This window comes from Anabrus simplex, chromosome 3 (genome assembly GCF_040414725.1).
Source record: "Anabrus simplex isolate iqAnaSimp1 chromosome 3, ASM4041472v1, whole genome shotgun sequence".
In the NCBI taxonomy this organism is placed as follows: domain Eukaryota; kingdom Metazoa; phylum Arthropoda; class Insecta; order Orthoptera; family Tettigoniidae; genus Anabrus; species Anabrus simplex.
This window is the reverse complement of record NC_090267.1, coordinates 103,666,660-103,684,121: the sequence shown is the minus strand read 5'-3', so window position 1 is coordinate 103,684,121 and position 17,462 is coordinate 103,666,660. Positions and strand designations below refer to the sequence as shown.

The following is a 17,462-nucleotide window of genomic DNA, read 5'->3' as shown; positions in this document are numbered from 1 at the left end:
GCCATGCTGTGGGGTTGTTGGCCAGAGGAGTCTTGGCTCAGCCAAGGTAGATGATATCTTGGTGAATTAGGTCAGGGGGAATTTCAAAGGGTTCCTAGTGTTATATTAACTTTAATACAATATTGTACTGTTAGAATGAGATTAGTCTTGTACAAAAAATGAGGTTCATTCAATCATAGAAAGGTTTTAAAATTACTATTGATATGTTCTGTTTCATTTCATTATGATGGAGAGTGGTATAAATGAGGTAGTTTTAAGGTCTTTGTTGCCCATGTCCTACTCTATAAATTGCAAGTTGACCTGCTGTATAAATTTAATTTGACCTGCATAATTTTTATCCATTTGCTCTCAAATTGAGGATTGTTCACTTTGACTGTTAATAAAACTCATGTATAACATGGTCTCAGTGTTTTTTGGTCTACATCTGACCAGCTCATTTGTTATATTTTCTCTGTAAAAATTATTATTAGTATATCATTCATCGATACTGTTTAAGCAGTAGTAGAACTCAGCTGTGGTAGCACAGAGTACACTCTGCTGTGAAATCAGTTGTGTGGCGAACATCATGCGAGATGGAAGTAACCCATGTTCAGCAGCACGCATACATTAAAATAGCCATTCTCCGGGAGAGAAATGTGAGAAAATGTTACGGTGAATTGGTGAAAGCCCTTGGGAATAATGCCCTCCCGTACCATACAGTAGCATGGTGGGTAGGAAAATTTCAGCAGGGATGTTTGGTAACCGGTGATCAGCAACACTCAGGACGACCTGTCAGTGTGCGGACCGACCTGGTACGTGCCTTCATCCAGTAAGTAGCTCCTGGAAGAATACAGATGGTGTATGCTACGAGAGTTAGAGAGGGCAAGTGGCATCGAGAAACGTACCATCCACAGGATATTGCAGACAGAGCTGCAACTGCGCAAAATCATATTGCGGTGGGTACCGCATGCACTAACCGAAGTTCAGCGGTGGATGCGATATGGAACATGGTCCAACCACCTAGCATGCTAGCAACAGGACGGCAACCACTTCCTGTTACAAATAATTGCCATCAAAGAATTTTGGACCAAAGCATATGAATTGGAACTCAAACATCAGTCCGTGGAGTAGCGACATGCTCAATCGCCAAGGCGGCAGAAGTTCCGTCAGAACCCTTCCCCCCCCCCCCCCGTGAAATTGATGGTGATTGTATATTACGTCAGGGGTGTTATTGCGTGCCACTTTGTTCCACATGGCAGAACAATGAGCACAGAGTACTACAGGTATCACAATTAAATTGAAATAACAAATAACGTAGTTCAACCTATTCAATACAAGTAAATAAGAAATGTAGTGTTACATTCTTATATAATTATAAGCAGAAGGGGTACCGGTTTCGACCCCAATCTGGGTCATCATCAGCCGAATAAAAATACAAAAACATTGCATAGGAAAACAAGAAATTAAAGGATGAGTCTTTCACAAAACTGGTTGAAGAAGCAATATAAGAAAATGGAGATTAGCACTGCGTGATTTTAAATCGTAAAATCTAGAAGAAATAGGTCGGTCACTTTCATGAAGTAAGGCGCAATCTTCTGAAGAGTAGCACAACACACGCAAAGTTCGGCACTGTGTCTCAAAATGTTTACGAGAAGAGGTGAACAGTTAAGTGAGCCAGCCTGCATATACTATCAGGCACAAAGTCACAACACAGTTTAATAAATATGAAGTCCCAAAATTGTGTAGAAGTCGAAGAAGAGTCGCTTGATTGAAGCAAAATGCTAGCTCCTGAAAATCAGTGCAACAAACTCAATGTCCGGTACTGTGCTTTCAAATGCCGAGGAAACTTGGTGAATAGCTTAATGATCCAGCCTGATCCAGTTGACGTCAACTGTTCTAAAGAATCTACGAGATCCTAGTTACATACTTCAATTATATTAAATTGTATTATATACATTTTCGCAACCAAAACAATTACAGGCTGGATCATTAAGCTATTCACCGAGTTTCACCGGCATTTGAAAGCACAGTGCCGGACATTGAGTGTGTTGCGCTGATCTTCAGGAGCTGGTATTTTGCTTCAGTCAAGCGACTCGTCTTCGACTTCTACACAATTTTGGGACTTCATATTTATTAAATTGTGTTGTGACTTCGCACCTGATAGTATATGCAGGCTGGCTCACTTAACTGTTCTCCACTTCTCGTAAACATTTTGAGACACAGTGCCGAACTTTGCGTGTGTTGTGCTACTCTTCAGAAGATTGCGCCTTACTTCATATAAGTGACTGACCTTCTACTTCTTCTAGATTTTACGATTTAAAATCGCGCAGTGCTAATCCCCATTATCTTATATTGCTTCTTCAACTGTTTTTGTGATAGACTCATCCTTTAAATTCTTGTTTTCCTATGCATTGTTTTTGTATTTTTATTCGGCTGATGATGACCCAGATTGGGGTCGAAACCGGTACCGCTTCCGCTTATAATAAAATAAGAATATAACACTACATTTCTTATTTACTTGTATTGAATAGGTTGAACTACGTTATTTGTTATTTCAATTTGTGATACAGTTCAATACGGAACATCATGAAATTTTTATCTTTGAATACTACAGGTATGACGTGGTGTTCAGGAGAAACGTCCAGATTTTGTGGACAATGCAATCATACTGCACGGCATCGCAAAACCACGGCAACTGCGATGCTGGGGATGGGAAGAATTGAAGCACCTGTAGTCCTCTCCTGACATTTCGCACTGTGACTTTCATATCATCATCATCATCATCGTCATTTTACAGTTCCAGTTTTCCGGGTACTGTTGGCGAGCCTCTTCCCTTCTGTCTTATTGAGATACGTTCTGTTGTTAATGACGTCCTCCATTGTCCTTCCCCGATCTGGAATGTCCATCTTTACGATGTCAATCCAGTGGGTTCTTGGTCTTCTCACCATCCGTTTCCCTGCCACATGTTGCTCCAAGTTAACACATGGTGTCCTTGTTGGCTCCATCCTCATTACATGCCCAAACCACCTCAGTGTGGACATGATGATCCGATCTAACAATGATGTAGCAATTCCAGCTTCCTTCCTAACCACATTATTTCTCAACTTGTCCAGTTTGGTTTTTTGAAATGTGGACCTAAGGAACTTCATCTCGGATGCCTGCAACCTTGATGAGTCTTTCTTAGTGAGGGTGCAGGTTTCAAAACCACAGGTTAAGATTGGTATGAAGTACTGATTGAACATCACCAGCTTTGATTTTGTTGGTACTTTGCGATCCCAGAGGAGTGTTTGTACTTGCTGGTAAAAGTGAGAGCTCTTCTGCACTCTATTTGCCACCTCCTTTGTGGCTAGTGTATCTCGAGATACATCTCATATGAAAGATAAAGGAACCACTATGTGGTAGGCAGTTTGTGACACGAGAGGACATTGCCAATGCTGTGCGACAATAGATGGCCTGATTCACAGTGAGTGAAATTCAGTGCCTCCCACATTGTTGGCAGTGTGTGGTGAATGTTGCACGGGACTACTTTGAGGACCTTTAGACTCAGTTTTGTCATGTCAGCTGTATGTATGCTGTGCTGTAATTATTTTGCACCATGGAACCGGTATCATCCTGGACACTACCGCAATAAATATGCGAGGCACAATGTTCGCATGTTCTTCAATGTCCACGCATATAGTTCCCACCTCGTCCTTTTATCTGTATATGTCCCATTTTCTAACCGGACTGGTATCTATATATATATAAAATAAGAGTTTTGTCTGTACATTGCTCAGAATTTAAAAAGGATGGTATTTCTGTATGTCATGCCCACAGTAACAAGGAAATGCACTTTTTAATTTTCCGTAATTTCTGTATGTATGTATGTATTTATGTGCACGCATCACGAGAAAATGGCTGAAGAAAATTTAATGAAAATCGGTATGCAAATAATTGTATTCACGCTGAATAAAATGGTAGTTTAGGGGAAGGCCTAAAATTGAATGATCAAATATATATATTATTAGTGGTTGGATCTTAACGAAAACATGTAGGCAAAGTCGGGGAATAAATCGCTACAATCTAGGCCATACATGATTGTATTCACTTTCAGAAAAATGGTAGTTTAGGGGAAGGCCTAAAATTTAATTTTCAAATATTTGTTATTGGTGGTCCTATCTTAATGAAAATCGGTATTCAAAGTCGGAGAATAAGGCGCTGTAATCTAGGCCATAAATAATTTTATTCACGCTGAGTGAAATGGGAGTTTAGGGGATGGCCTAAGATTTAATTCTCAAATATTTATGTTGTTAGTGGTCGTATCAATAAATAGTTCGTTATATAGTATTAAATTTCCGATAATTTATGTCTTATACATTGTTGCCTTACCGGGTATGATCACAGAGAGATTCATGAATTTGGATTTTTGTTACTAAGTCCATATCAGCGCTGAGCCACGAGAAAATGGGTAAACAGAATTTAATGAAAGTCAGTATGTAAAGTCGGAGAATACATTCTATGCTATAAATCATTTTATGAGACGCTCTAATATCACAGAGTCGAAAGATAACCAAATGTGAAGGCCTACATAGGAAGTTCATAAAATTGATCAACAATAACAATACATTGACCATTGTTTGTTGAGATGTGCTCTGTGTCTTCTGTTGCTACTCATCTCCGATAGATAGGATTACTGCTGTGTACCGACATTTTTTTAAAATTTGCTTTACATTGCACTGACACAGACAGGCATTATGGCGACGATGGCATAGGAAAGAGCTAGGAGTGTGAAGGAAGCGGCCTTGGCCTTAATTGCCTGGTATGAAAATGGGAAACCACGGATTACCATCTTCAGGGTTGCCGACAGTGGGGTACGAATCCACTATCTTCCGGATGCTAGCTCACAACTGCGCGCCCCTAATCACACGGCCAACTCGCCCGGTCGTACCGAGTGTAACAGCCTTCTTCTTTAGTATGCCATTCCTCTGGTTCATAAATTTGTTGATACTACTGGTACCTAACACAGTGGTTCATCATAGCATTTGAGCTATTCAATCCCTACTCTGAGGCATTGGTTGGAATGAGCAGAGTGCATATTTAACAGAATAATAGCAGAGGAGTGTTCACGGCTGTCTGCGGCTTGGTCATTTCAGCACTGGAACTTTGGACTGTTAGATTGACACCGCAGTACTGTTCGTTAAAAGTGAGAAAATGTGTGGTTTTTCATTTGATCGAGTATTTTATATGATAATATTGCTCTTAATCGCTACATTCCTGCTGACGTTTTTGTAATGACCTATGTTGACTTCAGTTAGGAAAACCACAAAGTCAGTTTTTCTGAGAATCCCGTAGCGAAGCACGTTTACATCAGCTAGTCTGCAATAAAGAAAATGGTTGCATGAGTATCATTTACAACTTCATGACTTTGTAATGCCAAATATTCGTTGCGTGTGTATTATAATTCCTTGTGTGATTACGACAGTTATGTACAGTTACAGTAGCTTTGTCACTTTCATCCATGAATAACTATAGCATATGAATGTACTTAATTATGTTTTATTTTCTAGAGGCACTGAGTGACATTGGTCTTCATCTTGTTGGGCCATTCGATGTCCTTGCGGGAAGATTTAAAAATACAAAGCCCAAGAAAGAATCAGAATACCTGAGACATTGGCGATACTATTATGATCCTCCAGAATTTCAGGTAATTTCTAATTTGTTTGGAGCACATCCTTGTAAGATTTGTATCTGGCAAAGATCATGTTTCAACTTTTGTAATGTTACTACCCCACAGACAGTACTGAGAGGTGATGATAAGACTCAGTTCCATATGGGCTACTTCCGAGATGATCCCAAAGAGCTGCCAGTATTTGTGGCCAGTAATGCTGCAGCTGAGAATTGCAAGATCCACCCTATGGGAGGAAATATCTTCAGTGCTGTCAGGTATGTTCACTTACTAATCTAATTAATCAGTATACACACAGAGAAAGAACTATTGTAAATCAGCAAACAGCAGTATCACAATACTGTAGAGGGTTTTTAGATTAATTTTCTTAGTTTCAAGTATATTGATGTGTAAATACGTACGTTTTATATCATATCTCTACCATACACAGAACAATACTCAGATCAGGAATATACTCTTTAGATAACAGTTGGCACCAAATAAAAACACGGTTCAAATGGAAAATTTGAAATAAAGAACAATTCTATTATCTTTGAATACGAGGTGTAACACGATCATTTATTCTTAGGTTTAGAACTTGTATGTAAAGAGTCTAAGAAACGGAATGTACATTGGCAAAACTCCTCATTTTTGATGTAAAACAAAAAATAGTAGCTTCTTCAAAGTTAACTCTGAATAATTTACCCAGAATTCTTCTTTACATTCAGTAGATTATAACAAAATATACAGTACTATTCACAAAACGTATGGTGAATATGGACAGTAATTATAGGTGCATTGAACCTTGAATAATAAATCTGTTTATAATGAATGTTTGGCAATGGATTCAGCATTGTTAAAATTAGGGGATAAGATCATCATTGGCAACCACTCAGTGAGTACGATACTCTTCCTACTAGTATCTCTTTACCGAGCTAGTCCCCCTCTAGAGACACCATGACTTGACGTCAGTGTGGGGGGGCTTGTGTGTGTGTTGATCCCGAGAGCTGTGCCCACTTAGGATTGCCCATGCTGGATTGGCCTTGGTGTATTGCCAGACTAACAAGGTGTCCCCCAAGTTTCATGAGAGGTGTATGCTCTTTTCTCTTCATTTCTATTTTTTACCTTCCTATCCTAACCTTCTTAAATTTAATTTCTCTTACTGTCTAGCCAACCTCTCTGCCTTGAGTAGAATAAGTTTGTAGGTATAGAGGTTTCGTCCTCCCTCAGTCACAATTTTTGGGTCGTGGAGAGGTGATGCATGGCTCCTGGAAGAGTAGTCGTTAGCGACCCCCTCCAGATATTAGGTGCCGTGTGGAGTATAAAGCCTTACCTTGGCATGCAGGGCTCTGCTGAGGGTTGACTGAATATTTACCTAGCTACTTGTGGGACCATGCATGGAATCTGGTCTCTTTGGTGTTAACTCACTAAAGGCTGCCAGCCCTCAAATGGCATCTTTTAAAGGTAAGAAGAGGAGTTGTAGCTCTTGTTAGTGAAGATGATCGGCTCCCTCAAGTCATGGTAGTTTCCTGGGTCGATGGTCAGAGCGTTTTAAACGAAAGTCTGTTCATAGTAAGTAATTCTATTGAAGATATCGTTGGTGGGGAAGTTGAAGAAATGCTGAAGTTGCGAGACAGATCTGTGCTAATCAAAACATCAACCGCAGAGCAGAGTAGACTATTGCTTGCAGCTACGATGTTCGGGAGTGTGGCAGTCAAGATCGAGAAGCACAAATCCCTGAACTCCTGCCAAGGAGTTGTTTTTCACAAGGATTTAGTTAAAGCTTGTGACAATGGAGGTATTTGAAACAATTGAAATCACATTAAGTTGGTTGAATGCTGGGTGCGTGTTTTTAAAATATGAAGGCAAGGATTCCACCAGTTAAAACATGAAAGCTACAAATAAGAGCTGATATAAAGTTCCCCAACAGCTAATGGAGTGTTGTCCATCGTACTCAACTACAGAAAGTAAGGAAACCTCTGCTTACAATATTATTGAAGAGGATATTTAGGAGGCTCCCATTTTCCCTTTGTAGATCCAAAAACGCCTAACTTAAACAGTTAATATAATTAACCAGATCAGTTTAGCATAGACGTTATACATCATTGAACCATTCCATTAGGAGGCTGCCATTTTCCCTTCCTAGATCCAAAGCTCTCAACTAACACAGTAAATACAATTGTCAGATCTGTTATAGCACAGAGGTTATACATCAGTGAACCATTAGTCTGCACAGAATCTGTCTGAGGTGCCGACAAATGAAATGCAGTCATTTTTTATAACTTTTGAGTAGAATCTGTACCATTTTTTCTTATAAGCAGTTGCACAATGTCTCAATTCAGTGTCAGTTTTGTGGAAGAAATTTCTATGGGGGAAAAAAAAAAAAGTTGGGGGGAGGGTTAGCATTCACATAAGCAAAACTCATTCTGATGTTCAGCGACTGAGACTGGTATCTCGTCAAATGAACAGTTCTGCCAACACTTCTGAATCATCAACGTCCTCTCCCTCTTCCTTGACGATTAAAGATCATCCTCCCTATTCTAACTCAAATGTTAATCTATTAAAATCAGAAATTGCTGAATAGAAAAGGAAATTCAAGGAAAATGTGGATGACAATCAGTTTTCATAAAGAGTACATGAATTCACACAATTCTTGATATTCTTCCTGGACCTAAGCACTCTGCTTGCAGGTATTATGAACTGAGGGAAAACAGAAATGATCTAAATATTCAGAGGAAATTTCCACATCATCAAACCCTGAAAGGCAAACAAAGCACAATATAACCAAGAGAGAAGCAAGATACGAGTACCCGCTAACACAATATCGATATTATAATCAGAGGAGGAAAAACAGTTTGCCGTGTTCTTGGTAATAGAGGATCACAATGCAGAATTTCTATTCAGGATATAGAAAATAATTTTTCCCAGTTTTTTCTGTCAGTAACGACTGTATCATAAGTTTCTATACATATCAATTACCTGGTCCTTAGAATTATTCTAGATGATACATACTAGTACATCATTTCAAAAGGCGTAATTATATTAGCAATTCAGAAAATAGCAGTAGATATGTCACCCAGACCTGACCACATGTTAATGAGAGTTGTCAGAGAGGACATGGTTGCGAATGTAATTGCACTTACAGCTACCCGTATGTTAAGAGACATCACATGTACCACCTTGCTTCAACAAAGCAAGAACTGTATTGAGATTTAAATCTGGAGATCAGATGTCAAGCTCAAATTGGCTGCCAGTCACAATTGTTTCAGTCCTCAGAAGAGTGATCGAGCGAGTCCTCGACCGGAGGTTAAGGGAATTCTTAGTGTTTAATGAGCACCAAAGAGGTTTCACAAATTCACCTGGCACAATACTGAATACATCATATTGCAGTTGATATTACATTGTGCGAAGAAGAATTGCAGCATTGCTACTAAAATTTTTCTTGAAATTTATAAAGCCTCCAACAACATAGGCCACGAACATCCTAAAAGAAAACTGGAAAATTCTGCTGCTCCCTCAATGCTATCTTCTCTGGTTGTCTCATTACAAGAAAGAAATCAAACACAAATTGAATGTAACCACTTCAAAACCAAGCCAGAACTGCTTAGAAGTGGCATTCTACAGGGATCTCCTTTATCTCCAGTATTATACAATTTTGCAAAGGATCAAACTTTGGAAGAACTCAACAAGGAACCTGTTGCAACAGAATATGGATTTCCCGTAACACCCAAACTTATGCTGTTAACAGTCTTAGGTTCCGTGCATGATACTGTCATCGGCATAGATAAATAATCTGCTCTCAAACTTGCACGAATGGCAGTTTAAGGATTCAGTGAGATTGGTTTGAATATTATCTATTCAAGTCAGTATGTATAAATATTTTTCAAGGACAGCTCATTGTTGAAGATATTTCAATATATGGAGGAGGTCTCTCTGGAAGAATCAATCAAATATTTGGGAGTGAATTTTGAGAGTATTATCACATTCAACTCTCTAGCTTCAATGATTAATCTGGGAAACAAGTTAGAATCTGTCATCCTCACCTCGTTTGCAAACTAATAACAAGTGCTGTATTCTAAATACCTCAATTTGTCCATCTCTTGTTTATCAGTTCTGAACAATTCCTTCCAAGCATATTCCTGTAAAATTCCATGAAGATTCAGATAAAATGATCAGATGCACATTGACAATCTTGCAAGTTCTCGCTGATATGCTGGACACCACGTTGTACAGTTCTAGGAAATTCAAGAGACTAGGACTGTTCCATTCATGTTGGGAGACTATTCTTCGATGCGTTTATGTCCTTAGAATACTCTTTAATTTCAGAGATCGTTACATACTAAGTACAAGGGAACTAAGGGAAAAAAGCCTCAACTGTTTGCAAAGGCTTTGTCCAATACCAGATGATGTGTTGAATAAAAAGGGTGGTTTTTTAGACCTGCGGAAAATAAGAATCAAGTTGAGAGAAGTTGAATTTAGTAAGTGTTGTGACCTCCCAGAGAAAGGGAAAGGCGTCGTCCTTTTCGTCAACACCCTCCAGCCATCAGTGGGTTAGTTGCCTTCAAGGATTATCTTGTAGTGAATGGCGTGATGGGTTGAAAATGACAGGCAATGTACCGACCGTACGAGTTATTCCAGGCAGGACCACGGACATTAACCGTTGTTGGCGCTGCCACAGCGAGTTACAAACTCTTGCTCACGTCGTTAGTTATAGCTTGCATGGAGAAACTCTACAAAATACAAGGCATCATAAAATACAATCTGCCATTGCTCAAGCATTAAGGGGTTCAGACTTTACTGTCTTCGAGGAGGTTCACGGTTTATCTGGTATAGGCAGCACCTGTCGAATTAACATGATAGCCTTCAAAGACCACCAATTGGGTTTTATAATAGATCCAGCGATCACGTTTGAAACACCTAAAACACAACCCAGTGAGGTACAACGCGGAAAAGAAAACATCATTTGAACCAATCATCCCATTCTATCAACAAGCCAGTTGGATGATATCAAAGTCATCGGATTAATGGTTTGCGCTAAAGGAACCATTCCTCTCCTTTTTTTTTGTTCTGCCAATCTTTTAACCTTGGATCAGGCATTATAAGAGGAGTTGCAGTGACTGCTTTGAAATATTCGATCCACATCCACACGTTTTAATGCAACAACATATGTTGAATGTGCTTACAATCCATTATCTAATTAATTCACAATTACTTTTAAAATCTATCTCCTTTTTTTTTTAATACCGTATTTACGTGAATAATCCCTGCTGCCGAATAATCCCCGCACCCTAATTTTAGGAAGGCTCATTCGAAAAAATGAAATTAACTAAAATTCCTTCCATCGAAAGAGTAACGTAGATATTAACAAACATTTCATATCACTCCGCAAGGTCCACGTGGTCTTTATACGAATATGAACATATAAATTTACGGTTAACGCTGCTTTTCTTGAGACGATAAAAATACATTATCACTGCTATAAAATGCCATGAAAATTAGCAAGTAGGTCTACTTGCGTGACAGGCATTTCATTAATCTGAACTTGCAGTAGGCTCGGTTCCCTGTAGATCGGAAGATTCATTGTCTCTTGCATCACTAGAATCCTCTCCTAAATTACCTTCAAATTTGTTAGGGAGGCTTATGTTGATATAGTATTTTTTGTATCAGTTATTAAGGGAATAAAGGATAGTAGATTAACTTCCAGTCCTATTCATACCCTCAATCACGAAATCACACTCCACGTCTAAAACATTTCTCACATACGGTCTCTTTTTACTCAGACAGTAACACAACCGGTGGTGGATAATTCTTTTTGTTCAATGTAAACGCTTGAAACAGACACACCGAACTCGGATGTTAATTTTGCGATACAGTAAAACCACGTTATTATGTGATTTCAAATTAACCGCCAGCTCGTAATTCAGAAATGCCAACCCTTGCTGCGTCACAAAATATTCTAATACCCACTACTGCATGCAATTAATGTTGGTTCGCAGTTTAAACCTTTTAAATGTCATGGAAAATACGATTTCCAAAATGTATCCAACAAGGTGTATTTACAGTATTCAAATAATGAACTTGGATAACTCACTGGCAAACATAACCTCAAGCAACGAAAGAAAAAAGAAAAATGTGTCAAAGGTGAGGCGAAATCTATGCTGGCTCCCCTGTGCAAGTGCGTTAGTCATTGGATTCCTGTACTGTATGCATTTTAGGTATTCTAAGACCCATTAATGCATGTAATCACCTTGATTCGCAGTTTAAACCTTTTAAATGCCATGGAAAGGAACTATTTACAAAATGTATCCAACAAGGTGCAGTTACATTATTCAAATAATGCACTTGGATACATCTCTGGGAAATATAACCTCACGCAATGAAAGAAAAAAAAACCCCATGATTCAAAGACGAGGACAATTTATGCTGGCTCCTGTGTGCAAGTGCTTTATATTTTGGTTTATTGTGCTGTTTGCATTTTTAGATGCCTTGTACTGTACTTGTACGGAAAGTGCCCGACGCCCTTAAAACATCAAGGCTTATCAAACTTCCTTATGACGAAGGGAGGAAGTCTTTCGCTTCCGTCTGCATTGTGACACAGTACAGTGACCCATCTCCTCTAAAACCATAAGTCCGTCTGTGCTCGGCAGTAAAATAAAAACAATGCAGTTTCATCGGCATTGACAATATTGTTCGGTGTGTACGAATTGGTCATAATTATGAACCACTCTCTTTCTCGACTGTTGGCATTGCCAGTGTTAAAACTAAGAAACAGTGTTAGGTTTTAGTCCACCCAATCAATACACATCACTTTACAAATGAAAAACTATTTCATTAAAAAACATATTAAATATTAGGAACATGTTTTGTCTCTATTTGAGACTTCATCAGCCATAAAAGCAGATGGTAGATTACAAAACACATTGTTCAAAAATCGAAATAATTGCAAGAAACCAATGCCTTTTTAAGGATTATTTGAGAAACGCAAAAGATATATAAAATATATATACATTATTTACAAGAAGTGACCTCACTTCTTGCAAACACGTTTGTTGTCTTCATGTTAAATATGAAATATAACATGAAATGTGACATGCCTGCCATAACGTCTTGTACGGAATAAAATATGCATTGTTGCTGACCGTATTTAAAATGGAAGTTCCTCTATGAAATGAAATGGCGTATGGCTTTTAGTGTCGGGAGTGTCCGAGGACAAGTTTGGCTCGTCTTTTGATTTGACGCCTTTAGGCAACCTAATCTGGTAGTTTCAGTGTGTTGACTGGGCAGCTGCATGACCACCATATTCGTGGCTTAAACCTTAAGAATATTCCTTTTTAAAAAAAGGCAAGGTCATCAAATTGGATAAAACTCCCTACAGCTGGTTTACGACTTGCTTCTTGCCACGCTACTGCGCATGTTATGACAGCAACAATGGACATTATATTCCGTACGAGATGTTATGGCAGGCATGTCACATTTCAAGTTATATTTCAATTTTAACATGAAGACAGCAAAAGTGTTTGCAAGAAGTGAGGTCACTTCGTGTAAATAATGTATATATATTTTATATATCTTTTGTGTTTCTCAAATAATCCTTAAAAAGGCATTGGTTTCTTGCAATTGTTTCGATTTTTGAACAACGTGTTTTGTAATCTACCATGTGCTTTTTTATAGCTGATGAAGTCTCAAATAGAGACAAAACATGTCCCTAATATTTAATATGTTTTTTAATTAAATAGTTTTTCACTTGTAAAGTGATGTGCATTGATTGGGTGGACTAAAACCTAACATTGTTTCTTAGTTTTAAATGTATCAATACGGATCTACACGATGAAGTTCGTAAATTGTACTATTACCATTGTTCACGAATTGTGTTTCTCTGCACACTGCCTGTTACATGATATTGTTATACCGTCTTACTAATAATCCGTGTATAAGCCTCCTGTGTATACATCTGTTATAGTTATTCACTGAATTGCTTATACAGTCCAGGACCCTTGTATAAGCATTGTATAGCAGCGAGTAGTGGAAAAAAGAAACGAGTGAGCAGTTTATTTTCGTGGTATTTATTGTCTACAGTTATATAATCATTGTGAAATATTCGACTTATCCATTTAACATTGAACACACGTTGAAAGAATGGACGATAATGTTGATGATCTTCACGATATTTTAAACATAGAAGACATACACCATTCAGAGGTTATGGAAGCTAGACATCTTCATAAAGTAAAACACTTTAAAGAGATGGAATAACAATGAATAACTATAAAAGAAATGATGGTTGGGCGTATTTTTGTGTAATAATGTATTACAGCTTAATAGACCTTTGATATTGCGAGTTTATTATACACTATCTGCCCCTACAAATATCTTTCTCAATTGAGTACCTACCGTATAAAAGGGGAAATATTCCTCGAGATAAAAAAATGGCATAACTTGAAAACCATACATATGATTTCCATACTTTGTAGTTGAATACGCAGAAATATGATGTATAAATGCCTAATAGAAACTTTTTTGATCAAACCTTTCTTTTAAGCTACTAAACAGTTTTTCCTTTCTCCTGAAAAGTAAGGATTTTGGAATGTGTACACTTTTCAACTCGCCGATTCAATTACAATTGCTTACATTTTCTGTACTATCCCTGTTAGGAGCTATTGATCTTTTCTTAAGCATTTCCATTTCTTTTTTGGCGTTCATTACACAAGCAAGCTGAAGAAATGTTGATATCAGTATAAGCCAATTTCCAGCTGTCTCACTTAGTGTTGCCACTACCTTTCCGATATGCCGTGCCACTGTGCGACTTTCCGGAAAGTTTTGCTCGTAGATAATCACTACAAGTGATCGTAAACGCGGTGAACGTGCGAAATACGTCAGTGAATTGCAGGAAGAGATTCCTACGCCTTGGAACGAGTGTATATGTGCTGTATAGTAATACCATTAATAATCTTGACCATGATGGTCGGGATTGGATCCGTATTGACTTAGTAACAGTAAATATGTTGGAAGATGGTCCGCCTAGTCAATACGTATTGACTAGGCGGACCATCTTCCAACATATTTACTGGTAGTAATACCATAACGTATCGAAGAGGAAGTGCGACGTCTTCACGAGTTACCGTGGACCGCCGCAGAGATGGCACTGCCATCCACAGTGATGTCTGAGTGAGAGGATAACAGAGGCATTATTGGGACTACTTCAAAATCTGAATAATCAACAATATTGCCATTATAATTAACCTGTCCTTTGTCATGAAAATGATTTCTTACACATTTAAATCTATGTGGTGTGTCTGAAAATGCCCATAATTTTCTGTTGGAGTCAGCTGGATTGGAAATATAACACTTCAGATTTTTTATGTTACCAGATATTCCTAAGCTTTTCCACAACTTTTTATTCGACTGGCTACCATCCGATGTGAAACCAATGATTCGGACACCTACTTGCTCTAATTGTATGATGACTTGAATGAGAATGTTTGCAATTATATCACCAAGGGTGGCGTTCCGGCTAGCATATATCGCTATGGGTTGTATCCAGTTATATAGAAAAGGAACAAACATAAAAACTAGAGCATGATTTGCCAACTGACCCTTGCTTTTATCTTCACTAAATTTCCCCAAATCAACAAAACCATTCACTTGCAACGATTCCGAGTTAAAGCAAATTTCTTCTCGTTACTTCACCTCGTCAAATATCAACATCCCTAAGCGTTCATGTTCCTCCTTTCCATTAAAAAAAATCTGCTATGGCAGCGGTAGCATGTTCATTTATGCCGTACGAACATTTTAGGCCCTTCACTAAATTTCTCAAGTGGGATTCAGAAGGCAAAGGCAGCAAGTCATGATTTAAACAGTGCCGATAACCCTTGGGAGACTTTATTTTTAAAAGAAGTGCATCAAGAAGATATTCATCACTATATCTCATTCCTTTTTTACTTTTCGTTTGACATTTCTTTAACATTGTATCGACTATAATTTTCTGTTTTTTCCTGAGAGAACCGAATTGTTTTGACTCAGTGAAATTTCTCTTTGATTTTATATCAGAAATGTCTTTTTCAAGCAAATGTATCTTAGCTTTAGCGACATTGAGTTGATTTTGCGTTCTGATGAAATTACTTTTCTGATTCTTCAATCTCCTCTTTAATAGTGCAATTGTTTTCCTAGCATCTGCGACATTAAAGCTATCTTCAACTACTGAGCATACAGGTTGATCACTATCACTGATATTTATGATCTGTTCAGGGCTTTTATTAGAGAAATCTCTTCTTGTGGATTGCCTGTTTGTGGGGGAGTTGCGTTTCTTAACTGCCTTAGAAATATACTTGGGTAGATTAGGAAATATGCGAGGAAATGCTTCTGGTTTTAATTTCCAGCGCTGTCTTGGTATCTCTACTCTTTCACCATTCACCGTAAACGAGTCTACTTTCACTAGAAAGTCATCGCAAAAATGAATGTCACAAACAAAACAGTTATGAGTTAATTTTCGGTCTTTTCTATGGATAGCCTACTCCCATTTCAGTAAAACACCACTCTCTTTAGGGGGCCTAATGAAATGCCTACCTAAAGACGATCGGTCATATCCAGATCTGCAGCCGGGTACAAAACACGAGGGCATGATGTGATAGTTTCCCCCCCGCACTGATATACGTTGCCTTATAGCACAATAGCGACAAAGACCGAGGTATTTAAAAACATAACACTTCTCACACAACTCAGTCGTGAATACACTAATAATGTAAACTGTCGAAACATCTCTGACAGCGATAATAATGAGCAATAAAAATTACTAGATCTGAAGGCAAATATAACGCGGGCTAATGGCCAAGGGTCTCTGTTGACATCGCAATCGCCTGTGCTGCCACCAAGCAGGTGTCCCACCAACCTCTTGAGCTCTCTTACGGGCGAACAGAGAAGATGTCGCACTTCCTCTTCGATGCGCTATGGTAATACAATGCGTATCCTCCTCTGCGAACCATGTGACCTTGCCGCGGTGGGGAGGCTTGCGTGTCCCAATGATGCAGATAGCCGAGCCACAGGTGCAACCATATCGGATGGGTATCTGTTGAGAGACCAGACTAACGAATGGTTCATCGAAAGGGCGGTAGCAGCCTTTTGGTAGTTGCAAGGGCGGCAGTCTGGATGATTGACTGATACGGCCTTGTAATAATACTCAACATGGCTTAGCTGTGTTGATACGACACGGCTGAAAGCAACGGGAAACTACAGCCGTAACTAACTCCCGAGGACATGCAGCTCTCTCTGTATGAATGATGTACTGATGATGGCTTCCTCCCGGGTAAAATATTCCGGAGGTAAACTAGTCCCCCATTCGGATCTCCGGGTGGGGACTACACGAGAGGGGGCGATCATCAGGAAGATGGATACTGACATTCTGCGAGTCGGAGCGTGGAATGTTAGAAGTTTGAATCGTTGTGGTAGGTTAGAGAATCTGAAAAGGGAGATGGATAGGCTAAAGTTAGATGTAGTTGGCATAAGTGAAGTACGTTGGCAGGAAGAACAAGATTTTTGGTCAGGCGACTACCGAATTATCAATACAAAATCAAACAGAGGAAATGCAAAAGTTGGTTTAATAATGAATAAGAAAATAGGGCAGCGGGTAAGCTACTACGACCAGCATAGTGAAAGAATTATTGTCGTCAAGATAGACACCAAACCAATGCCCACCACAATAGTGCAGGTCTATATGCCTACTAGTTCAGCGGATGATGAAGAAATCGAAAGAATATATGAGGAGATAGAAGATTTAATACAATATGTAAAAGGTGACGAGAATCTAATTGTGATGGGAGACAGGAATGCAGTGGTAGGCCAAGGA

At 38.8% G+C, this 17,462-nt stretch overlaps 1 protein-coding gene across 1 annotated transcript in view; it reads left to right on the top strand.

Annotated features, from left to right (window-relative positions):
* The window catches only part of Hpf1 (Histone PARylation factor 1), a 131,606-nt gene that overhangs the window by 39,428 nt on the left and 74,716 nt on the right, over positions 1–17,462 (top strand). The window contains exons 3-4 of the mRNA XM_067142662.2: positions 5,526–5,662; positions 5,753–5,901. Of these exons, the coding sequence (XP_066998763.2) occupies positions 5,526–5,662; positions 5,753–5,901 (286 nt within the window). The remainder of the gene's footprint in view (positions 1–5,525; positions 5,663–5,752; positions 5,902–17,462) is intronic.